General features: G+C 35.9%; 1 protein-coding gene across 8 annotated transcripts in view; it reads left to right on the top strand.

Moving 5' to 3' along the window:
* The window catches only part of gapvd1 (GTPase activating protein and VPS9 domains 1), an 85,645-nt gene extending 60,520 nt beyond the window's left edge, over positions 1–25,125 (top strand). For 4 of the 8 annotated variants that reach the window (XM_087263131.1, XM_087263130.1, XM_087263127.1 and 1 more), the window contains 15 exons: positions 2,267–2,386; positions 4,232–4,309; positions 7,011–7,357; positions 7,949–8,036; positions 8,638–8,670; positions 12,317–12,388; positions 12,873–13,004; positions 14,819–14,948; positions 15,073–15,185; positions 15,858–16,017; positions 18,015–18,202; positions 19,583–19,796; positions 21,393–21,465; positions 21,554–21,751; positions 24,330–25,125. In XM_087263131.1, the coding sequence (XP_087119257.1) occupies positions 2,267–2,386; positions 4,232–4,309; positions 7,011–7,357; positions 7,949–8,036; positions 8,638–8,670; positions 12,317–12,388; positions 12,873–13,004; positions 14,819–14,948; positions 15,073–15,185; positions 15,858–16,017; positions 18,015–18,202; positions 19,583–19,796; positions 21,393–21,465; positions 21,554–21,751; positions 24,330–24,470 (2,087 nt within the window). In that variant the 3' untranslated portion in view covers positions 24,471–25,125. The remainder of the gene's footprint in view (positions 1–2,266; positions 2,387–4,231; positions 4,310–7,010; positions 7,358–7,948; positions 8,037–8,637; positions 8,671–12,316; positions 12,389–12,872; positions 13,005–14,818; positions 14,949–15,072; positions 15,186–15,857; positions 16,018–18,014; positions 18,203–19,582; positions 19,797–21,392; positions 21,466–21,553; positions 21,752–24,329) is intronic. The other 4 variants (XM_087263132.1, XM_087263129.1, XM_087263128.1 and 1 more) reach the window with 2 other exon arrangements.
* The last annotated feature ends 862 nt before the right edge of the window (positions 25,126–25,987 follow it).

Genomic DNA, 25,987 nt, shown 5'->3' with positions numbered 1-25,987 from the left:
TATAAAATGAGCTAAAACAACACAATTCTTTAGTTTTTTGGGGAGGAAATCTTAATTGTTTTATCTTCAATCCACTTAAATTTGTAAACAAAATATTCAGTTAACTTAATCTAATTGTATTGGGACAACCTGACTGAATTGTGAGGAACCCAGCATTTTTTTTCAGTGTTCTATGTCATATCCTGTTATATTTTTTTGTCGCGATAATTGCGAAAGTGTTTATGATGATATACGGTGTTATTTCAATAATGACGTAAACTGTAAAAATAATTTGGCAGGTATAATAGCTAAAGTAGGTTTGTATTATTTTAATTTACATAAATCTTAAAAGTTGACAAATTTTTCTGACAAACTGAATTGCATAAGGATTAAAGTGTAATAAGTAACACTTTTTCAAAACGTTTAGTAAACATTAGCTAATGCATTGGTTAACCTCAGCAGTGAGGAACTTTGATATATGTTAGAAATGCTAATGTAAAAAAAAATAATACAACTGAACTTCATTCAGTTATTAGCTCCATTAATCAAACCCATTAAGATATTTAATTTGATTGAAAACATTATCTAAGAAGTAAAAGCCACCTAATATAAGTAGATGCTGCACAAGTAGTTTTTATGGTTTATTGTTTAATGATAATGTATTGAGGCTTGCGGTAAAGTGTTAAAAATAGAAGAATCAGAACATTTTCGATGAATCACTTGAGCATGTTGTGGATTAACTAGTAAAATGTTTTTTTGAAAAAAAAGTCCCTATTAAATCTTCAGTAAATTGGTGGTGTGAGGAACACAATCATAAATAAAATAAAACCTTTTTAAAGTTTATATAAGAAATATTTCATTAAAACATTTCGATACGTTTTCCATTCTGCACGCTTGTGTTTAACTGAAGGGCAATACGTTTTTACAGCTCAGTTCCTAAAGAATAAAATCTTTAAGAAGAAAACCTTTCAGTCTTACAGCCGGGATACATTAAGGTGTCTTTTTAGGCTAGTTTGTTTGCTTTGTTACATGTGTTGCCTTTCATTGTGCTCATGTCATATTGTTAGTTTGATTCAACATGTAGAGTTGATATTAGCAGTCGATGAGAGCACTCTGATTGGCTGTTCAGCTATAAATCGGTGCACAAAAACTGATGAATCAAAGCTAAAAATGCAAGGAACACAAAGAAGCTGGCTATCAATATGGATTATTAGACTGCTTAAATTCTGCTTTCTCTGCAGTTTGTATGTGTGCAGCAATAGTTCTGTTTTCCCTTTGTGGAATGACAGTACAGATACTGCCACCTGCAGGTGTAAACATACAAACTCACCCAGTCACAGAACAAGTTTTTGTTTCAGTTGTTCGTTGTCTGTCACAGCTTTTTAGTTCAGATGCAGGCAACACGAGGTGACAGCACGGTCAGTTAAAAAAAAAAACTGATAGTTTTTTGAGGTTTGATTTGGATGTTGGCTGATAAGCCTGCCTGTCCAATAAGATATATAGTAATATTGAATACCTTCACGTAAACTTGGGAGCATGTGTAAACCTTTTCAACCAAAATCAGTCCACTGGATTCAATAGACAAGCTAGGTAAAGTTTTATTACAAGCTGTTCACCAATTTGTAATAAAAAGATAGGAACATTATTCCAGATCGCAACAGTCAACGTGGAACCACAGATCTGAGCAACTCTTAGAAAGCAAGTCACATTTGAATGTTATTCTATCTCACTGACTTCTTCATAAAGTGACTCCTCTGCCTGAAATTGTTATGAAGATGAATAGGTAGCACATCAACCTCCCGACAGACTTCTTTTGGACAGTTTTCCCTGATGACTTCGGCAGATGGATCACCTTTCCCTTCTTCCTTCGTTCAGTCTTGCCATTTCCATCTCTCCTTCACCTACTTCGACCTCCCTTGGGATTCTCCTTCCTTCTTTATGTGCTCATGGGAGCAATGGCGTGGCTTCCCTCATTCCTAGAGGAGCTTGAAATGAGATGTTCAACATGCCTCTTCAACATGGCCACCACTCCATCACCTGCACACCAGATTTTTGCTTACTATCTGAACTGTATTTCTCAAAGATGTATGCAGAGTCAAACTCAGGACTGATTTTGCTTTTGCAGCAGAACTGCTTTTTTTGTGTGGTGTTTGCTCACAGAGAGTTTGTCATAAGAAAAGTTTCTCCTATGACAAACCAAACTAATTTATAGTTCTGAAGGTAAAATGATTTCATCTGTGATTTATAGTTGGAGGTTTTGCTGATTTGTTGCATATTGTTTGTGCAGGCATCAGTGCCACGTCGGAGGACATCCCTAATAAGATTGAAGACCTACGCTCGGAATGCAGCTCCGATTTTGGAGGCAAAGACTCCGTGACCAGTCCAGATGGAGAGGACTCTGCTCATGGTACAAACGCACACACTCTAATGACTGATGGAGCACACAAATATTGTGCTTTGTATTTAAAGATGCACCAAGGAAAGCTTTACTCTTCACTTAAACTTTAGTGAAATCAATTGTTATTAAGCTATTTTGGCTGTCAAATGATATTAGTTGATTTTAGTTTTATCCAAAACAATCTGTCATATTCCTATTTACATATAAGGTAAAATCGTGGAGCCAATATTTTTTTTTTATTTGTTTACAAGGTTTCATTAAATGAATCTAATTGTGACATTATAAATGTTTAAAATGTTGCAAAATATTAATATTTAAAACAAAGGGCTCTTTCGATCATTTTGTGTCAATTTTTAGCAAAATTTATTTAAGGGTTTCCATCAGATTTAACTTTGCTGTTAGAGGACGGAGTATATAATATATAAAAGTATATTAAAATAGAACAGTTTTTTATGTAATAATCAGGGATGTGATTCAGGGATACGTATTTCCGTATTTTCCAAGCTCAATTAGGGCGACCCCTGTAATTTGCGTAAATCCAAAAGTTTTTTTTGAGGAGGTCTCCGTGACGTTCATCGTCATCAGGGCAGAAAACCTGATTGATGTTTTGCAACTAAATTGTTTATCATTGTGCACAAAAAGAGCATTAACTGCTTCATTCTGGACTGTATTCAGGTATAATGATATTGTGTATCGAATAATTTGTTGCTGACAATATGCAATTATGAAATCACTTTGAATGCATGCGCGACTGTGCACTTCTTCCGCGCTCACATTTGCATGTCACGACCACGTGCACTCTATGTACATTAGAAATAAAGCCAGGACGCACTTTTGTTGTTATCCTCTGCAAGTCATCTGTCCAGATGTCTTCATGCTACAGCTTAGCACCTGAAATTTACCTTACATTGTCATGAAATTGTGTAGATGATAATACCAATTTATAAAAATACATTTAATAATTGGTTAAACCTATAAAAAAGCAGGGACTAGGCCGAAGGGAAAGTGATAAACTCGCAATACATGATATATTTTTCAGGATGGAATGTTAAAGCATATTAGGCTGCTTAATTCAACTGGACTTAATATTTTTACAGTTGAAATTGTTCACTGACTAGCAGTTTATTTATCACGTGGAATAAAGAGCCTCATCTTCTTTTTCTTTTTTTTTGTCTTCAGCTGATCACATGCCTGAATATTGTTTCACAATATTACTATTTTTATTTAAAATTGTGTAAAAACAAAACACATAAATCTTACTGACACCAGACTCGTGAATCATAGCAATTACTTTTTGCAACCATTTAACAATCATATACAGTAGTCATCATTTAAAGTAGATCAAAAAAGTTTCTCAAAATAGACGAGAATGGGTGTTGTTGATTAGTTTAGGACAACTTTGACTAAAGTTCTCAATTTTTCATATTGCACATCATAATTTTTTATTCAAATCATTAACAAATTTACAAGTCAGTGTAGAATTGAATGTGTCTTTCAGTGACTATAGCATTTAATGCAATTATTATTACCTTTAATATAATATTTCTAAATGTTTTTAAGTGAAAATAGGTGTCAAAAAGCATAATGCTGAAATGTCAGTTGTTTAAACACAATATCTTGTGAAACAAATGTAATAACTTGGTGCATCTTAAAGATAAAATTGTAAATTCTAATATATTCCAATGCATCTCTAAAGGTGAAAATCAAACATTTGATCTCATTTTTTTCATTATTAAATGTCATCCTGCACCGCTGTTGATCTTGTTTCTTGGTTTGTGTAATGTGGGACTAACAATCCTTTATCACTCATTTATTCATCCCTTTATCCATCCCTTCATTCTTCCACCTCTCTAGGAGCTCACAGTCTCTCCTGTGCACCTTCTCAAACAGATTCACTGCTGGCCATGTTCGATCCCCTCTCCTCTGGAGAAGGTAATGTCACTTCCCAGCATGCACTGCTGTAGAATGCAGTATTTACACATGTAAGAGCTACAAAGGAGTGCCATAAATGTGCCTAATGACAAGAATCCTCTAATCAGCATGTGCACTGTAAAATAACACAAGCGCCTGCCAGACTTCTGTCCTGTTATGGCTCATTCTGGTAAAATAAAAGGTTTATTATATCGGCATTTAAAAGCTACAATCAATTTGTTTCTGCTCTAGCTTGCTCATCTACAATGGAAAGTTGCGTAAATGTGTTGGTGGGACATTGTGAGAATCTATGTGTGTGGCGCAAGGTGAGGGGATGACAGGTTGCTAGACCTCACTGCAGGCGTTTTGGCTCAGAGGCCCGTCCCCACTGAGCTGGTGGCACAGGGCTGGCATCGGAAGGCACGCGGCAGAGATGCTGTACCCTTGGAACAGGTGGCCCACTTTCACCTGAGGTCTGTCCGACTCTGACAGCTCTCTCAAGCTCTCTCATGCACACACTCCTGCTGACGCTGTGCACTGAGGCTTTTTTATGAATGCCAGTCCAACAGAAGTCATGTCACGACCCTTGCATCTAGTTTTGTTTGTCAAGAACTGGAGGTTATGTGGCAAATACAGAAATTCCAAAAACTGAGTTATAGGAGTATATTAGAGCTGCTCGATATTGGAAAAATCTGACATTGCGAAGTAGTGTAGTGTCGTTTTTCTGCAATATGTATTGCGATATGAATATAATTTCACCAAATTTATTGATTTAGCTCTGTTTGGAAAGATTTTATTAATTTAGATCAAGGGATGATCATGTCTTTTTTTCTATGCAGTTTGTTTGCAAAAAAAAAAAAAAAAATTACAAGTGTATAAAAATACAACAGAGCAGTTAAGGAAACAGTGCGTTATGGCTTTGTGGAGATTCTAACAGTATTCAGGTACAGAAATTGAACAATCAAACAAAAAAACATGGTCATCGTTTTATATATATATATATATATATATATATATATATATATATATATATATATATATATATATATATATAGTATCATTTGTTTAAAAATAATAACATTTAATAATATCTTCATCTTTTAATCTTCAATAAGCAATCTAATCCTGCGATCTGACTATTGCGGATTCACAAGTTGCGATATCGATGCTCGAACGATACAGTTGAAATCAGCATTATTAAAATTTGGAACTTTGAATTATTATTATTTTTTTTATATTTCTCAAATGATGTTTAACAGAGCAAGTAAATTTTCACAGTATATCTGATAATACTTTTTCTTCTAGAAAATGTCCTATTTGTATTTTTTTTGGCTAGCATAAAAGCAGTTTTTAATTTTTAAAAACATTTTAAGGTCAAAACTATTAGCCCCTTTAAGCTATATTTTTTCCCGATAGTCTACAGAACAAACCATCTTTATACAATAACTTGCCTAATTACCCTAACCTGCCTAGTTAACCTAAGTAACCTAGTTAAGCCTTTAAATGTCACTTTAAGCTGTATAGAAGTGTCTTGAAAAATATCTAATATAAAATTTTTGTACTGTCATCATGGCAAAGATTAAATAAATCAGTTATTAGAGATGAGTTATTGAAACTGTATTATGTAGACATGTTGAAAAAATCTTCTCTGTTAAACAGAAATTGGGGACAAAAATCAACAGGGGGCTAATAATTATGATTTCAACTGTATATTGTGCAGTTCTTTTTTCAAAAGGTAAATAATTTAGCTGTTGACTTTTTTTAAAAATGAAATTTGCCAGTTTATTTACTTTTGTTTAGTAGAACATGACTATCATATGATAATGATGTGGATGGATGCATAATACCCCGCTGTCCATCTAATCAAATCGTATTGTGTTGCTGTGAATATCAAAACACAAGAGATTGTTTTAATGTGAAGACTGCACATTCTGCCTGTCTTTGTTGAGGGGTGATGCTGTTTGGTTTATTACATGCATACTGAAGCTTGATGCTTGTGGTGTTGTCAGCTTTTGCTATCTTACTTCAAGGACATAAAAAAAAAAAAAAAATTATGGGCACAAACTAATTAACAAAAGCAATATGCGAGTCACTTTTCTGGCATTTTATTGTTTTTAAAGCTGTCGTCATGTCATGTACAATTGGAAACTCACAGCTTCTCCAGGAAAATTTGTCAAAATAAAATCTGGTTTAATTTTAGCTTTTTGTTTTATTTGAAAAAAAAGTATTTTATAGGGGGATTGTTTTACATTTGAAACAAAATTTTTTTAGTCCAGAAAAATTGAATTCTCAAAATATAAACAAAATGTATTTGCAAGAACTTCATAGGGCCTTACATAATCTGCTCATCTGTAAATAGTGTGCATAGTCAATATGCTGAATATTAAATTTTTTAGACTAATATTAAAAGACATTGATTGCTGTAGATGGATCACAAGGGCCCAAATCTTGCAGTTGGTACACACATCTTTGTTTTCTTTCTTAATAAATAATATTCAGTGCTTGAAACAAGCTTGACAGGCCTCTACTGTATTTTTATGGATGTTTTGCCCTCAAGGTCTCTGCACCACTCCATGACTGAAAGCTATGAACTGTTTCTTGTTTGAGAAACCCTGTCATTTAGATACGTCACAATAGAGGAACATAGACTGTATTGCCACTTTAGTTTCTTGTTGACTTTAAATAAAAAAAACCTCTGAGTTTGTCTCAAATGTCTCTGCAGGTTCGTGCACTGGCACCATAGTGCGACCCAAGGTACACTATCCTCGTCCTCCTCACCCTCCGCCTGACCCACCCATTCCAGAGGCCAGCATAACCAGCCACATGGAACCCCGTCCGCCCCTCTTTCCTCCCCACCTGGCACAGGGTGACCTGGAGCACCCCAAGCAGAGGCACTCTTACCCTGAGAGGCTGGTGAGGAGCCGCAGCACAGATGTGGTGTCCGCTGGACGCAGACCTAACAGTGACCCCGGACTGAACCGCAGAACCATGATGGAGGAGAGAGACCCGGCTGGAGCTTACTCTACTGGGCCCACCTCCTCTCCCAGCAAGGATTCCCTCAAAGGAGAGGTAAACATAGACTTTGAAGGGTAGTACAAGTGCAGCAATATGTCCTTGAGGCTTTCTTATTATTATGATTTTGAAATATTTTTTTTAATGCCGAGTTAACATCTTAAAGTCAATAATCAAAACGGCAGTGTTGTGAAATGGTAATATATTTATTTGTGTTAGCAAAATATTATTTTCTTTTTTCTGTAAATCCAGTTTTTAGTATCACTTGCTCTTCCAGAAAATCACTCAATATGCAGAGTTTCTGCATATGAAACATTTATAATCATCATTGTTGGTGACATACACACTAACAACATCCACAACATCAATGTTGGTGGTCTATAGTTTTTTGGATCATTATAACTGTAAAGTAACTTTAGAGATTAGTGGATTTTTAATAAATGATTTCTTAGTATAATTGTTTTCAGACATTTGATTAATTATATAAATAATTCATTACATTTCCAGATGTTCCTCTTTACAACTTTTTTTTTCTTCACAAAAATTATTAAATAATTTACTTGCGTTACATTTTGGCTTATGTAATTGACCAAATGTAAATGTTGTTGTGAACTACAGTACTTTAACCATGCTTTTGCCTGTGTTTAGTCTGAGGACAGGAAGGACAGTGATGATGAGAAGTCTGATAGGAACAGACCCTGGTGGAAGAAGCGCTTTGTTCCTGCCATTCCTAAAGGTGAGGAGCCCAACTCTTCAGTAATGTTTTTGTGAGGAGTACAAGTCTGACATTATATGTGGGTCAGTGACCAGACAGATACATTAATATAGAAACTGCTGGCTAGAAATAAAGTGTATTCTGTTAAAATGAGGAACATGTTGCTGATCCTATATTTGACTAACTTGGTTAATGGCATATTTGGATTTATAGTAAACATTTTGAAGACTAAATCTGATAATGATGTTGGGACCACTGTAATCTCCATGCCTATAACTACAAGACTTCTATGAATATTTGAAATGCTTTATTGGGATAATTGAATTACTGAATGTGAATTAGTATATCAAATTTTGTAATTTAGACAATTTTTAAAGATAAATATTGTTCATGTAAAACAATTAATTATAAATTTAGTTCAGAATTTTTCCATTTAAATCCTTTTTAAAAACATAAGCAACAAAGCTTTCCCAAACTTTTGAACAGTCAAACACCCAAGTGCAACTCAAATCAGTTTAAGATTCTGCTGCCCATTAGCTATTAGCATTTAGTATGGATCGGGCAAAGAGTTTGTGTTTTTGAAGCCCAACCCTGTCTGTTGCTGTCTGTGTTCCTCACACAGTGCTCTATTGGACGGCAGAGGGTGAACTCCCAGGTAACCCGCTCTTCAAGCTCTCTCCCACTCAGACTAGTGCTGTACACTAGCGACCTTAATTTATGCTAGCACCCGTAGACTCTTCCTCACCGCTGCGTGATGGCCAGAGCTGTGACGTGACACAGTCTAAAGCTTCATCTTCTCATCCATGCAGCCGTTTTGGTTTCTTTTTGCAGCCGTTTGCTCTTTGTTATGCCACATTTTGGAACTGTTATTGGGAGCTTCTGAAATTGTGATATTTTGACCTCTTGCTTTTTTAGACTTCCTCTCATATGATGTAGGGGTGGGAATCACAGGTTAACTCTATGATACAGTCACAATATTCTGCCCACTTATAATCTATCATAACACCACTGATTCTGTGATAAATGATAGATTGCAAGAAAATCAAGCAAGGTACAGTATATCACAATTGTGTTCACACAAGACAAGCACTGTGTTTCATTTCAATCGCTTGTGCTGTGCAAGGGAGGGTTGTTGTCACGCTGACCAAAGCATAAGTGCAGCCATCGACTAACTTGCACCCTTGACGTTTCAAAATTCAAAATAGCTCAATATTGTGCTCTGGAAAATTTATGTTCACATACTTATCTATGCATTGATCGCACATGCTCACTCGAAAAACAAATCTGCACAAATAACACCCCAACGGGACATTTTTATAGTGGGTTAGGGTTAGACTTCAAAAGTGAGACCTTCGAAGTCCTCACAGGCTGAACGGAGCAGTTTGAAACGAGACGATCTAGCCTACAGAGGACTGATCTCGTCACGAGGCAACCATTACAGCTGCTATTAAAAAGCGCTGATAAAGTGTGTAATGCCTTTTCTAAAAACGTATTTAAACGTATTTTAAGTGATCTAAAGGCAAAACAAGGTATGCAGAAGTTTGAAATATTTTTCTTTTAATCTATACATGTACACATAAACATGTAACCCGTCTATAAAATCACTCTTTAGTAAAACATTACATACTCTTATTGTTTTTTTTAACGTGTTTAGATATGCAAGTAAAATAAACATAATTTATACATTTAAACTGGAGTTTTCATTTTAAAAACGTCCTGTCGTTATCGGCGTGCAATGAATCTTGGGATGTTCGAGGCCGCGAAGGATCCACCGATTGTGTCCTTTATTACCTGGGAACGAAGGACACATTTTAAGGCTGTGTTGAAGCAGCCTTTGAATTTTTTTGAAATGAGACCGCCTTCGTCGCGCCGTGATAACACAGCACACTTTGAATGCATCCTTCGGAGAATGCAGCCACTGACACAAAGAACTTAGAATGACCAAGAGGCGACACTCAATAGAACAATCCATTGCAACAGCTCCAGATTCCGCCATTTTGAAGTCTTATTGCTGTCGCGATGGCAAGCAGCTGCTTTGTTTTTTATTTATTTATTTAAAAAGCCCATTAAAGCTGAGATACAACCTTACAGCACACTTACTATGACAATCATCAGCCCTTTTGATAGTTTATTTTACAAACTTATAATATGCTGTTGTTCTTTTGAAGTTTTCATTCCAAAATAGCTGCCACCCCATCTAGTGGTTGTTTCCCAAATTGCACTGGAGTGTCGCCTCTTGGTGATTCTATGCTCTTTGACTGAAATTCCTGCTGCTTACAAAGGTGCTACTGTGCTGCAACACTGGTAAACTGACACATCTCGACTCGTTTGCTGTCACTAAAATGTGGTTAACAATGTTTAACTTAAGTTATGTTAAGAAATAAATTGAGTTGCGTTACAAAATTACTTAAAAATTGTTTATTATTTTATTAAATGTAAAGCATTTTTGTTTTCGGTTTTTGGCCAAGTGCATTCAGAGTTTTTAGTTTTGCTTTCAGGCTCAAAATTTTAATTTCAGTGCTTTCCCTAATCAAAAAATCTATAAAAGTCATGTCATGTAATTCACTTATTAAGAGTACGTTTATTCTATAGAATAAGTGCAAAGGTGTATAAACAGTTGTCAAACGGACATATACTTGAAACATGCTTATTTTCCAGAGGGAATCATTTGTGATCAGAGGGAATCATTTGATTCCAGAGGGAATCATTTGTTTCTAGTAAAGAAAGGCTGCATTTGCAACTGATCAGTCATAACTGCATCATCTCAAATCTGTTAAAATTACATATAAAAAGAAAAACATCAGTGTGGTCACATCTAAGCAAATCTTAAAGGCAGTTGTTCATCAAGCCAAACACAATAGAACATGTATAAAAAAAAATTGGCACACTGCCAGCTTAGCTCACCAAAGACAATTTTAGTTGGACAACATATCGACTTAAAAAGTCTTCATCAGGTCACTAGTACAAAGAAAACCCTACTTATAAGGTGCGTCCCAAATCGTATACTTGTGCTCTTTTTCTACGCCATTTTGTAGTATAAATAGTGTAAGTAATGCATTCACACTGAAAACTCTAAAAAGAGTAAGTGCACCCAGATGATGCACTTATTCAACCGTTAATATGAAGTGTGGAATGTTGGACACTTTACACACTCAACAGCCGCTGCTTTGTTTACAGAGCGGAAGGGGCTGAGGTTTCAGCCACTGATGCTGGATTATTTATTTTGAATTGTGAAAGCAAAATTCTCCTACACGAGATTATACCGCCTCCCAATGGTGAATGCGGTTATACTCATTGCAGGTATTATTTGATAGTTTAGTCATTTATTTCACTAATTTGTCAACCATCAAATGTCATCAGGGAAATGGTTTGAATTTCCACTTACTAAAAAAAATGTTAGTGTTCCATTTGGAGCGACACTACATTCATGTATTATGCTGTTGAGTGTGTAAGTGCATAAGTACTGTACATAGTGCAAGTGTATAGTGTACCATTTGGGACGAGGCTATAGTCAAACTCTTGACATCACAGCTGCAAACAACAGTTACCCCAATTAAACAATGAGTAAGTAATTACACAAATCAAAACAAATTTGAAGCAAACAGAAAATGATAAAAAAGACATAAAAAAAATCTCTCAAACTTCGTGGTTAGTGATTGTTTTAATGTGAAATACTTTATACTGTATGTAAATGTGCTTCTACACTCAAAAAGACATTCATCAACATTAATACATAATATAATATGAATTCATAAAAAATATTTGATAATACGCGAGCGCTAGTCTTTAAATTGGTTGCTGTTTGGGTCCAGTAACAAATAGATCCCAGCATTTGACCCTAAATATAGACGTTATTCAGTCCTCCTAAGTCAGAAATTTACTCCTGTCATAGACTTAAGAAAATGATACTTTGTATGAGTATAGATGATGTCTTGTAGCCAAAAAAAAGAGAGAAACTGACAGTTTTTTTTTCTTGTCCCACCCCTGATATAAAAACAATATCATCTCATCTTTGTTTCCTTCATACAGTCAAAGTTCACATGGAAATACACATGACATTTTGCACCACACAGCTCCACGTTACTTCACTTGTGACATGCTTCATTTCAGTTGCCCATTACTGATTATTTGATAGCGGCTCATGTGTGGAGCAAGCATGTTCCTCCATGTGGTTGCTCCACAGTACACTGGAGAGAATCTGTGCCTATTGGTCAAGCTTTCTCATAAAAAAAGAAAACAAACACACGACCGCAGCGTACTGCAGTATATCTGAGTATAATAGCTTTTGTTCATGTCCGCAGTGCCGATTGCCGGGCTTCGGAAGCGGGACAAGGCAGAAAAAGACGAGCAAGGAGCAGAGAGGGTCCCACAAGGTCTGCTCCCAATTAACTCTGTCATACACTCACTAAAACAGTGGTCACCGAACTTGTTCCTGGAGGGCCGGTGTCCTGCAGATTTTAACTCCAACCCTAATCAAACACACCTCAACAAGCTAATCAAGGTCTTACTAGGTATACTTGAAACATCCAGGCAGGTGTGTTGAAGCAAGTTGGAGCTAAAACCTGCAAGGACACCGGCCCTCCAGGAAAAAAAATTATATATATATATATATATATATATATATATATATATATATATATATATATATATATATATAATTATATAAATAATGTAATTTTCATCTATTAAGCAGTGACATAAATTTGTCTTAGGTTAGGCACAACTATATTCAATACAAAGAAACACACAATCAACAACGAAGAACACACTTAGTCCTATGATGCACCTTTAGAAATATCAGATCTAAAGCACAAGATCCTGCTTGACCTAATTGAATTCTTATTTATTGTGTGTCAGATGAGCCTTCACTGCTCAGACAGAGCTCCAAAACCCAGTCAGCAGAGGCAATTATGGACAAGTACATCAGGTACATGGAGAAACGACCCGCACAGGCTGACGGAGCAACTGCTGGAGGTTATGTTGGACAAGGTTTGTCAGAATAAAACACAACACACGCTCACCCAAAAAACAAGTGAGCAGTATTCTTCCTTATATTCAGTGTTGTGCAGGGTGTCCACGTAGTCTTAAAGTCTTAAATAAAAAAAAATTAGGGCTTAAAAAGTCTTAAACTCACTGAAATATTGACTTGAAGTTCTTAAACATTTTAAATGGGTCTTAATTTTTCATTGTCCATGTAAAGCTACCCAATCAGGCCAACACCCATACAGTCACCAGCAATACATCTCAGTAAAACTTTTAACAAAACTCTGTTTTGTTGATTTGGTTACTCACAATAACATTTGTAAGCTCTCCATGTGTTTATAGACCATATGTGGTGGGGACACTGACCTGGACAGACTGTTGTACATTTAGTTTATGATAGTTTTTAAAACTCGTCAAAGAATGGGGAAAAAGTGTAACTGTCAATATGGTGAATGAAGCCCCGCCTACTAGCACAGGATCAGCACAGTGCACTGCCGATCAGCAGTCGCTAAATGGTGAATAAAGCCCGCCTTTTAGTACAGGAGCCAATTAACGATTGCTTTAGAATGACAATTCTTCTGGTGAGGGGCTCTGACCAGATGTAAGTTTTTAAAGATTTTGGTGATACAAACATTTAGAAATGAAACTAAATAGACAGTTGTTGTTTAGTTTTATTGGTTATTCGTATTATGAAATGTAATGGTAAGCTTGGCAAGTATTTTTGGAGAATTTGATGTTTCCCCATTCAAGCAGAATGCTCAAGCATACTGCCCGAGAGGCATTTTAAAGATGGCTGCCGAGTGAAATGACTTGCCTTAAAGCAAAGTGTCCAAACTCGGTCCTGGAGGGCCGGTGTCCTGCATATTTTAGTTCCAACCCCAATTAAACCGTCTGAACCAGCTAATCAAGCTCTTTCTAGGAGTGCTAGAAACTTCCAGACAGGTGTGTTAAAGTAAGTTAGAGCTAAACTGAGCAGGACACCGGCCCTCCAGGAAAGAGTTTGGACACCCCTGCCTTAAAGCCTCAAGTAATTAGAATTTTTTTAATAGGACAAAAAAAAATTCTTATGGTTTAACCATGTCTGAAATTTAACTCAAAACGCTCTTAAAAAGCCTTAAATATGATTTTGTGAAACCTACAGAAACCCTGTTGGAGATGAAATAGAATATTTTCTGGAATATAAGCTGTGGCTAAAGCAGTGGGTGTAATAAAGCAAGAGAAACATGACACTTATCCAAAGGCATTTGTACAAGTTGCTTTTTCTTTTATAAAGTGCTTTTCCCACTCACCAACAGACTTTCATAATAAATGCCGTTTTAAGTCCACTTAAATTTCTGGGTGTTTTCTTTTCTCAACTTTTCTTTTTCTCAATACTTTTAAGAGTTTGTTTTAAAGGGAGGGGAAATATTTAAGGCCACTGGTGGATGTTGCATGAAATTAAACAAGAAGATACAATATCTTTTTTTTAACAAATTTATCATCTAGAAGTATGAGAGTAAGGAAATAAAGCAAATGTGTTTGAGCAGAAGCGATCTCATCGGTCAGTAAAGACTGTTATATCGCATCAGTGTTGCTTTATGTTAAGTGTCTGTTTCATTTGCTTGCATTAATATTGGCTTGTAGGAAAGATTGATTTATTTACTGATTTATGGTAGAGTTTGGGTTTGCATTTTAATTAACTGCATAAAACTGCTTCAACTGATAAATTACTGAAATGTTTTTTTTTTTTTTTTGCCCAACACTGCTTATTTTTCTCTATACTCTCATTCTGATCAAAGTGATCAGTAGTTTGTTATGCACTGATTTACTTTGTTTTTCAGAGTCTTGTCGAGAAGGGGACAGTGAGCACGACTCTCCTAAAGATGAAGCTCTGCAGAACATCTCTGCTGATGATCTTCCGGATTCTGCCAGTCAGACGGCACCACCTCAGGACAAGACTTTCTCCTTCAGGTCTTTCAGACTAGCAAACTCTTACTCTTATAAAAAAAAAAATTCTGATCATAAATTGGCATTTTTATTTGGAATCCAAAACGGCAGTGTAGATTAACAGATCCTCTCTGTTTAATTTCTGCAGTGATATTAAGAAGAAGCTACGCCTGGCACTTTGCTCTGCAGATTCAGTTGTGTTTCCCATCATTCCACCTGCAACAACACGCAACGGTCTTCCAGATCATGCAGATCCTGAAGGTTTGTGTTGCTCCTATTATTGTACATATTACTGACCCTTCAAAACTAATTTATAATGTACAGTTCTTCTAGTTTATGCCACTGCTACATTATTTATTTATGTATTATTGATATTAAAAGTAACAGTAATATTATTATTGTTATATTAAATATAAATCATTAAAAGTTCTTAAAACATGATTATTTTTTAATATAATATTTATGTATTATAGCAATATGAAATATAACATACAATAATAATTGTTAATGTTGTTATTAGTAACATTAAGAACCACTATTTCTAGCCTACTCTTTTTATAACAGTCATTACTTTTATTTTTTCATTTATATTAAATAACAATTACATTGTTTTGTTATTGCATATATCTTGTATAACATTATAAATATATTATTGTAGTTCATTTTATATTCAGCTGTTAGGGTTTATGAAATACAGTACTACTACTATTATTAAGAAGAAAAAGAAAAATATTGTTTAACAATAGCATTTTAATAATAGCCTTGTTTTTATTCATTATTTAATTATTATGACTACATAGTCCTGTTTCAAAGGAAATTCCCTTTTAAAATAAAGTTTTTGCAGCCTTGTACACATGGGGTGAAAGTAGCTGTTGTGAGGTTGAAGACGCTGTGCATTGATGTCTGGCCCCTGTCTCCTCTCTCTCTCCTCAGACAACGAGATTGTGTGCTTTCTGAAGGTGCAGCTGGCGGAGGCCATTAACCTGCAGGATAAGAACCAGATGGCACAGATCCAGGAGACCACGCGCTGCGTCAGCCACCTCGACCCGCGCACCTGCAGAAAACTGCTCACTGCCATGGCAGAGGACTACAGGTACACACATTATTCTTTTAGTGTCCCTAGCTTTCGGTCTCACTGGGTCTGTTTACATGGATACTAGTAATCTAATTATTTCCTTTAAACTCAGTGAAAAAAAATGATGGTTAAGGTGTTTACAGTAGTTTTTGGAATATTATTTTTATGTTCCTATGTCACAGTACATTGACGGATTAATGGTACAAGACATTTTGTCTCCATGTGGTGCAAACTCGCATGTCAATATACAGTTTGTCTTTGTTGCGGTACAATATACAGCTTTATGTCAAGTGCAGTTGACATAACTCAAGTGCAGTTACTTATTTGTAGGTCCACATAATCTGTGCATGTAATTAACCCATCATCGAGTCTATGTATTTATATAAGTTTATATGTGTTCAGTTTTTAAAAAATTATTTTCACTAATGTTATTGTGATATAATAATAATAATATTAAAATGTCCATATGTTTTATTTACAATATAGTTTGTAAAGTAATATTTTTCATCTTTTAGTAAATATATTAAATGAAAGACTTGCTTTGTTTAACAAATAAGTGTATCTAATTGGATTTGCATTGTAAACATTAAATAAAAGTTCAAATGTAATATTTTTTATTTCATATATTAAGTTTTTATTTACGATACTCCCAAAATCATTCCTCATAAAACCACAGATTTTTTACAAAATTCTCTGCAGAAATAGCAAAAAATGTCTGCAGAGTCTGTCTGGCCCTACCTTTTTGTCAACATGTACATGCATATAGATTATGGCACAAACAAATTCTTGCTGTTTTGTTTACCAATAAACTTTTGAGGATTGCCTTGTTTATGTTTCCATGTGTTGCAAAGTAGTGTGAAAAGTCCTGCATAGCAGTAGGTGTTTTCTGATGTATAACCACGAAATTTCTACCAAAGCACAAATATTTCAGATCTACTTTGATTCGTGTACTTTAAGTATGATTTTTCTGGAAAACCATAATAAAACCTCAGTATAGTGATTAATACCACGAAAACAGTGGTAAAATCAGAATATTGTTGTCCATTTAAATGTGTTGATTAGCTATGATTCTATCAAGAGTTAAAATCTATCAAGAGTTAAAATCTCAGTTCTCAAACCTATTTCTGGGGTACCACCATTCTGCATATTTGGCCTGTACAGTGTGTCTCGTTTAACACACCTGATTTAGATAAGCTCATGTTCATACCGACATGTTAGCTGCTCTTTAGCTCTTGCATATGGTAAATCGGCTGATCTCAAAGTTAACTTCACTTTGACACAAGAGATTTGCACCACACTGTTAGCAGCACCGCCAAATGAAACTTCTGACAGAAATGTGAAGCATTATTTACATTATATCATCACATTTGCATACAAGTCACGTTACACTCCGTTTTATACACTTTGAATTGAACACACTTCATTCAAACTGCAGCCATGGCAGAATATCTTCACAGGGCACTTGTGGTTGATTGGAACAAACCTCTGAAGTAGTAAGAGAAACATGCAACATAGGCAGAGCGGTGGTAAGCCAGGCATAAAATATTTGCGAAAAAAATTCTGATTCCGTGCCATGTGTTCAGGACTGGGAAAATAACGCAATCGTTTCTGTAAACTAAGAAACCACTTTTTTTCCTCCTGCACCTTTGCTTGGGTGTTTTCAGATCATATGATGAGATGAGATCATTCACTGGTTCATCTGGTTACCCAATTACATTGTCTGTTAAGGCAACAATAACATGACTTTTGACATGACATGACGTATACATTCTAAAATGTATTCCATAATGTGTTTCCATAGTAGTTTCTGCACCTTTTTTAGCAGATAAATAGTTTTTTAAAAGTTAAAGTTTATGTAAACGTTTATTTACAATTCAATTTTTGAATTTAAGCACATCTTAGCATTTTCATCCAACATCCAAAATGATCCCTTTTCTCTCTTTTACTTGCACACAACTTAAATTGTGCAGACAATTTTTTTGGCAAGACTCAATAATGAGTGTTTTGTGCGATAGGAAGCGGGCTCCATACATCGCCTATCTGACACGTTGTCGGCAGGGCCTGCAGACATCTCAGGCTCATCTGGAGAGACTCCTGCAGAGAGTGTTGAGAGATAAAGAAGTGGCCAACCGCTACTTTACCACTGTCTGTGTCCGACTACTGCTGGAGCACATGGAGTCCAAGATGCTTGACTTCATTAAAGGTTTGCATCAGCCTCTGCAAATGCGTTTTTATAATTTAAGTCAAGTCTATTCTGCTCACAAAAGCTGCACTTTACTCAATTAATAATACAGTAAAAACTGTGAAATATTATTCATATGTAAAATTACTGTTTTCTTGTTGAATGTAGCTTAAAACTTCATTTAATTCTATGGTTCAAAGCTGAATTTTTAGCATGAAGCAAGACATTTTTTTTCAACATTGATTATGATGATTTGTTTAAATATTGATTAATCATTGAGAACAGATAATAATTGTTGATAATAATAATAATAATAATAATAATAATAATAAATTATGCCAAAAAAAATATACATCTAATTTTTAACTTAATTTAATATATATATTTTTTGAATTGTATAAATATTTTTGATGTTTTACAGTTTTTACTGTGCTTTTGATAAACTTCATGCAGCCTTGGTGAGCAGAAAAGACTTCTTTTAGAAACATTAAAACGTCATGCTGATCCACAGCTTTTGGCCGGTAGTGTATAACTGCTTGTACTTTCACATTTGGTGTTGATTGCTGAATCCTGAAAAATCCGGACCTTTATTAGTCATATGGTCATTCTGAGAGCAGAGGTGGATATTTGTCTCATTAGAGCTGAAGGTCTTTAATTACCTGCCGGCCACTAGCCAGCTGGTGTTCTCTGTCAGAGACCAGTTCAGTGCTTATAAAAATACATGTGTTTTTATAGTTACTAATTTTATGTAGTACTTACACATGGTTGGCCCTTCTCTGGCCATAGTGGCTCATTAAGTTTCTATTTGGTGTATTGCTCTGGTGTTCAGTGTATTGATAATGCCTGAGATTCTTGGAGATGTGGTGGTGGATTACATTCTTATTAATAGTGTAGAAACATCACTGTCTGACTATTGATTTAGTTCATTAAAAATACGGTACTAATCAAGAAGTTTGGAATTTTAACATTTGTTTTCAATTAAATCTTCAAGACTGCAACATCCTAAATTAGTAATACTTGGAAATATAATTAAAATTTAAAATAAATAAATTAATAATTATTGTAATATTTTATTATTAATAATGTTATATTTTCCAAACTTTTTTCTTCACAAATAAAGTACAACTGTCTAACCCTACATTTTTAAACGGTTGTGTAAAAAAACGTAACTACAAAGCACTAGATTCACACAGACATGCTATTTGTAAATAAAATCATTTTTTGTCATCAATGGACAAAGAAGAGAGGCTAGAGTAGCTGCAGATGGTTAAAAATCTACAATATTGCCATTATACGGTATAAAATGACCAAGGGTTTTTAACTGATATTTAATTGAATGTAGCGTTTGACTTGTATTAAGAAACCGTGCATTTGAGACTGACTCTTCCTGTTGTTCTGCAGCATTTCAGGGATGCACAGCAGCTGATGATAAGACAGCAGCCGTGGAGGATTTCCTGCGTTACCTGTATGGAGCCATGGCCCATGATGCCATCTGGCAGTACGCCAGTGAAGAGCAGCTCCAGGACGCACAGATGGCCATCGAACGCAGCGTCATGAACCGCATCTTCAAACTGGCATTCTACCCCAATCAGGATGGGGACATCCACAGAGACGAGTGAGTTTTACCTGCTTCCTTTTCTCTTTTAATTCTTTCAGTGTGTCTGAACCACATGTGCTGCATCGAACAATCTCTTCTCCAGTTCAATCCAGGCGAAATTAGAAAGTATCCGATGCTCTGATGCTCTAAACCAGTGGTCTCACCTCAGGGCCATTTTAGTGACTGACAAAAAAAGTGGACACCTGACATAATTGATGCATCTGAGGATAACAGACATGACGGTTTTATTTCAACCGTTACCTGTCATCAGTGATAATGCAAATCAGCACGTTTATCGTGTCACACATAAGCTGCTGAAATATATCTGTTGTTGTTGTGTGTATGGCCAGGCGTTAGACACTCACTCAGTCATTTTTCCACAGATTATATGTCGTCAAAACTCCTCCGTCAAAACAGCTTTTTGTTTCTTGTTGTAAATATTGAAGGGGGAGTTTAAATTGCTATGCAAATACGACAAATAGTAGGCAAAATAGTTATTATTCTGTCCCAACCAATTGTATTGTCCCAATAGCGTAAGAACAGCAGAAAGCAGTTTGGGTAGCTTAAGAGACTTCACTGGCAAAATAAAGCTTTAGTTAAAAAAGTGCACTTACGGACATATTTTTTACTTTTAAATCTGCGACAGAATTAAAACACATGTGTGTTACTCTCGACTGTACACTGAGAGAAAATAAAAGTAGAACTAATCTGAATGCAGTACTTTAAATGAAGACTGGGTGGTGGGTCTAAACCACAAGTGACTAGATGCGACTGCACAACAATGATTGAGGTCCAAAAGCATGTTTTCAGATCTCATATTTTTGATGTCAGTTGCGGGAGGGAGGAGGAGGGCGTACTGTAAATGGCCCATGGGCCGGCAGATTAAGACCCCTGCTCAACTCATTTTGGGCAAGTCCCCATTTTTTTAGGATGTTATTATTAATATATTAATCTCAAGGTTATCTATAAGCTAATGTGCTTCAAAATGATGACAACATAAGCATTTAAAGGATGTAAGCATTCTAAACTTGTTTCCTTTGCCAAAATTGATCAATGATTTTTTTCAATGACATCACATCATGCTTCAATTTCTCAACAGATCTTCTGACCAGTCAAATGCTGTGTTAATATCTGAAGTGTCTCACCCCCTACTAGATGCTACTGCTGCAGTTATTCACATGAAACCGAGCGTTTATACCTTAAATATTCACCTAAACACTCTCTGGCTCTAAAAAACACACTAGCACGCAGCAGCAACCGCAGCAATAGAGTATTAGTATATCCATCTCAGCATTATTATTACAAACTGTGGTGGTTATAAGTCAGATGTGGAGCGCACATACTTAAGAGCGGTGTTGTCGCGCGCCTACTGAAGGGCGGTATGTGTCGCGGGGGCACTTTTGATCATTTTGGAAGGGCACTTTCTATCCAAGACTAATAAGGGCATGTGCACTGCACAGGTTGAGCCCTATGTGTGCTAGTGCCTGAGCTACTCAAAATGCCCCACCCTGTCATTATATTGTTTTACTTAAAATTACGTCTTGCAAAAAAATAAAAAGCTGGACTTCAAGGGGACCCTTAATGTCCAATAACGGGATGTCTCTTTTATTCAAGGCTATTCCATGAGCACATTCAGCGACTGTCTAGAGTGGTGTCGGCCAATCATAAAGCTCTGCAGATCCCTGAGGTAACCATTGGCTGTTTGTCTTGGATGTATAAGCAATTCTAAATGAAGACAGAAAAGCAGTCTGATGTGTTTGTGTGAATCTGCGCAGGTGTATCTGAAAGAGGCTCCGTGGCCTTCTGCACAGGCTGAGATCAAGACCATCAACGCCTATAAGACCCCGCGAGATAAAGTGCAGTGTATCTTGCGCATGTGCTCCACCATTATGAACCTGCTCAGCCTGGCCAATGAGGATGCTGTACCCGGCGCGGATGACTTCGTCCCTGTGCTCGTCTTTGTTCTGATTAAAGTAAGTCAATAGACACGTCTGCAGTGTGGTAATGCTGCTAATGGCTTTAAAGTGTGTTGTGTGTTCTGTAACAGCACAATGATCATTTCTAATACTCGGCACAAAGGCCCAAAAGCATTGGTGTCTAGGTAATCAAATATCCTTTGGCGTTTAATAAAAATATGTCTTTAGAAGCCGATTAAATGATTTCAGCTCGTTCTGTGATTGCAATTGTGGCACATCCACAGCACACAGTGACTTAATTAAACTGTTTTAGGATGTAATGAAAAGCTGCACATCTTTTTAAATGCAGCTCTCTAAAGGCTTAAAGATTCTTTTCTTAAGCCTTTAGAAAGAGCTCCAGTATTACCTTGTCTTTGCCTCTGAGGTTTAAAAACTTAATAGCATTATAAGTGCATTATAATGCTCGAGGAAAGGTTTAATTTAAATGAGTTAATACTAATATTATTATCTATAACAGGGATAGGGAACCTATGGCCCGGGAGCCACATATGACTCTTTAAACAAAAATATGTGGCTCTCCGCCTTTCTCCCTACAAAAAACAATTATCTCACTAAAAATCCGTTTCCTATTAAAAATACAATTAAAATGACCTTTTTATTTTATATTTTTACAGCAAAATGAATAAGGATAAAAATAAAAGGACATTTCAATGTGCATGTGCAGTGCTGTGGAGAAAAAAAAGAAAAAAATTCTATAAATTAACCTTTCTTAATTCATGGACTTGTCAACATGTGATGCTTATATATCCCCAATCGCTCTTTTAAAAAAATGCATTTGGCAAAAAAAAAAATCAGAAATAGCTCTTTGCTGAGAAAAGGTTCCTGACCCTTGACCTATAATAGTATATTATTATCTGCATTTATTTGTTAAATGCAAAAATAAAAATGATTTTAATGTAGAATTTTATTAAATATTAAGTTTAAAATTGTTAACATAGTAAAAAGTATTTCATATATTATATATAAGCAATCAGAGCTTGACATTAACTTTTTTTGATCACCAGCCGCTGTGGCTAGTAGTTTTCCAACATTAATACCCGCTCACCATTTTCACCAGCCACAATTTTGTTGTTGGGAAAAGATATGCATAAATATTGACTTTGGCATCCTAAAATTACTTGTTTTAAATTTTGTGTAATTTCCACATGCCTCCTCATTCATTTCACTTTTGTGTGTTGTGTGTGATCTTGCTCAACGAGCATGAGCAAATGGGTTGTGCTTTCATAGTGTCGCATTGCAATTAGTTTTTATTTTACATGACTTTTGATGGCTCAACCCTAAGGATTTCATTTACACCATAAATAAAAAAGAAACTATTCTTAGCCTAAAATAACTGTAAGCAAAAGAAAGCAGATGAAAAACATACTGTGTGCGGTTAATGAAAGGATGATCACGTGAAAGTTTAAAGCGAAAGCAACCTGCTGCTCACAAAAAGACCTTTAAAAAATCTGGAGCATCAGGACTGTGGGTGCATGAGTGTTGCTTTTTGTCCAGTCTATTTAAAGAGAACCGATTAAACCAGTTACGTTTCCAGGCACAGATGCTTCTCGCAAGGAACTGTTTTAACTTTTAGACACTCGCGTGCATTACATCACCTGAATTCCTCCTGGACACCGAAACCCTCATCAGTGCGTCAGGATCGCTTGTGTCTCAGATCATCCTCTCATTCATTATTCACCTGCTTTCTTTTGCTCACGCGAACACCGTGATTATTGTCGTCCATCATGCTGGCCCCTCAGTGGGCAACAGTTATTGTTGAACTCTGCTTTTTCAAGAAAACTACGATTTAAAATTTACTTCAACCAGCCAAAGCGGCTGGTGGAGAGTAGCTGTCTAACCCACCACAGCTTAAATCTACACACATTTGGCAGGTGTTATTGTCAAGCCCTGTTAGCAATTATATATAGGCACAATCATTAGCCCTCCTGTAAAACTGTTAAGTGGTGCTTAATGAAGAGATGATTTTTAAATATATAAATTTTAAAATAATTTAATCATATTTATATATTTTTAAATATAAAATAAAATATTACCTCATTACGTGTGTCTTAGCCATGATGTTAATACTAAGTGTTTTACTAGTTAGTTTACAAGATACTAGAATTCCGCTTAAAGTTTAAACTAAAAGGTTGAACTAGGTTCATTCGGTTAATTTGACAAGTGAAAGTAACATCATTTTTTAAATCATTAAACATTTTAAGAATATATCATGTCATTTAAACTTAAAAAAACATTTTTTTAAAGAATGTAATGCATCTTTCCTTATTACTGCTTAATTTTTGTCAAATATATTCATTTTAAACAGCATTGTACTTAAAATGTTAAAGCCTCCTAAGTCTTCAACAACAAACTCAATGCACCAATCCATATTTTGTTTGCTTGATGGCCTGTTATTGTTACATGTGGGGTTTTTTTCCCCCCGCATCTCCCCACCCAATAGCAATTTGTGTCTGCAATGCTCACGCCCACACCAGATTTTTCGCAACTTGTAAGTGCGCTTGAATGTGTAAGCATGCACAATGTGGGTGGTCAGATGTTAATTCCCCCCTCTCGCTCGTTCTCTCCCTTCCTCCAGGCAAACCCACCCTGCCTTCTGTCCACCATTCAGTACATCAATAATTTCTACGCCAGCAGGCTGAGCGGGGAGGAGTGCTATTGGTGGATGCAGTTCACTGCTGCCGTGGAATTCATTAAAACCATCGACGATCGCAAGTGAAGCAGAACAGCCACCTGTATGGGCAGACTGTAGGAAGGAGAGAGAAAGAGAGAGAGAGAGAGGACAGCGCGGATGACTACTCTTCCCTTCATCCAGATCTGTAAAGGTGTACATAAATAGACACTTTGATCAAAAATTAGACAGGTTTTACTTCAACGCCGTGTTAAACGAATGAAATCCATGTTAGCAAATGGCAACGTTGGCATTCTCTACTGATCTCGCTTATAACCCACAACCTTTTCTGTAGTATTTGGGGAGCAACCGGGGCTTAGAATCAACTCTTTCTCTATATTAAAAGCAGATTTAGCAAGTAATTAGCTCTGTTGAAACGTAGCTATCAAGCGAAAAAGGGACCAGGAACTATATACAGATCATGTGTCGGGACGCTTCAGTGTAAATCGTGCAATCTCACCCCCGTTCAACGCTACCAGTCACATTTCCAGTCATATCGAAGAACGCATCACCTAAAGATGCTGCCAATGTATCAATGTTACAGATTGAATGAATCATGCCATTATTTTAACAGGGCAGCTTGTTCTATGAATGTAAACAGGTGTTGTCATTATTGTACATTCATTCTTTTCCTACGTTTTCCGGACGATTTGAAAATAAGGGCCCACATATTTATATAAAATAAAATGTATTTATTACTTAACTCCTGTATTTAATGTTTTATTATACTTACTGGCTGGGTTAATGCACATGGTTCGGTCGAGGAATCTCACAGAGAGCTGCTAAAACAGGGTGTCTTCACATTAGTGGATTAGTGCCTTGCTGATATTTGCGCTAACACTCGTTCCTTCGGTTTTGGTGGATTTTTCAGCACACCTAGGGTTCCTTGCATCTTCCTGAACAAGTCAGGTCAGATCTGTCACATTTAAGTCTGGCTTAGCGTAGTTATTAATAACAATCTGGTACATGCCAAGTTTAAACACCCCACAATTGGATGCTTGGTATGTCGATGCTTGTTTGTCTTACAGTGTGGTCTTATATACTAGTCTCTGCTGTTGTCCCTGAAAATATTGACCTAGTGTTTAAAGTCTATGTTTAAAGTTGGGATACTTTAGGTTTAAATCACTGTTCCTTTTATAATGCAGCTCCCAAGTCAAACTATGAATTAGGAAAACTATTGCTGTTTCTTTTGAGGTATACGCTCAGATAATTATTATTATATATTTTTTATTTTAGAGGTACAACTTTTTACCACCTGTAAAGGAACCAGTTAATATTATGCAACCTTTAGGCAGGGAAAAGGTACAGCAGCTCCCTTTAAAGATATAATTCACCCAAAAATGAAAATTTGCTATTAATTTACTGATGTAACCAAGAAAAATACATTAGAACAAGATGATTTTTATGCATAACCACCTTTCTCTACCGACACAACAGACAAAACAAAAGAAATGCCCTGAAAAAACCTGCTGGTCTTATGAAGCGGAATGATTGGTCTCTACTAAAAAGTGATGATCATTTACAGCACAAGCTTGTTCTTCAGTCTGTTGTGAATGCATTATATT

This window comes from Danio rerio, chromosome 8 (genome assembly GCF_052040795.2).
Source record: "Danio rerio strain M-AB ecotype USA chromosome 8, GRCz13ab, whole genome shotgun sequence".
Lineage (NCBI taxonomy): Eukaryota > Metazoa > Chordata > Actinopteri > Cypriniformes > Danionidae > Danio > Danio rerio.
Note: the sequence above shows the minus strand (reverse complement) of the source record. Positions and strands in the feature narration are given on the sequence as shown.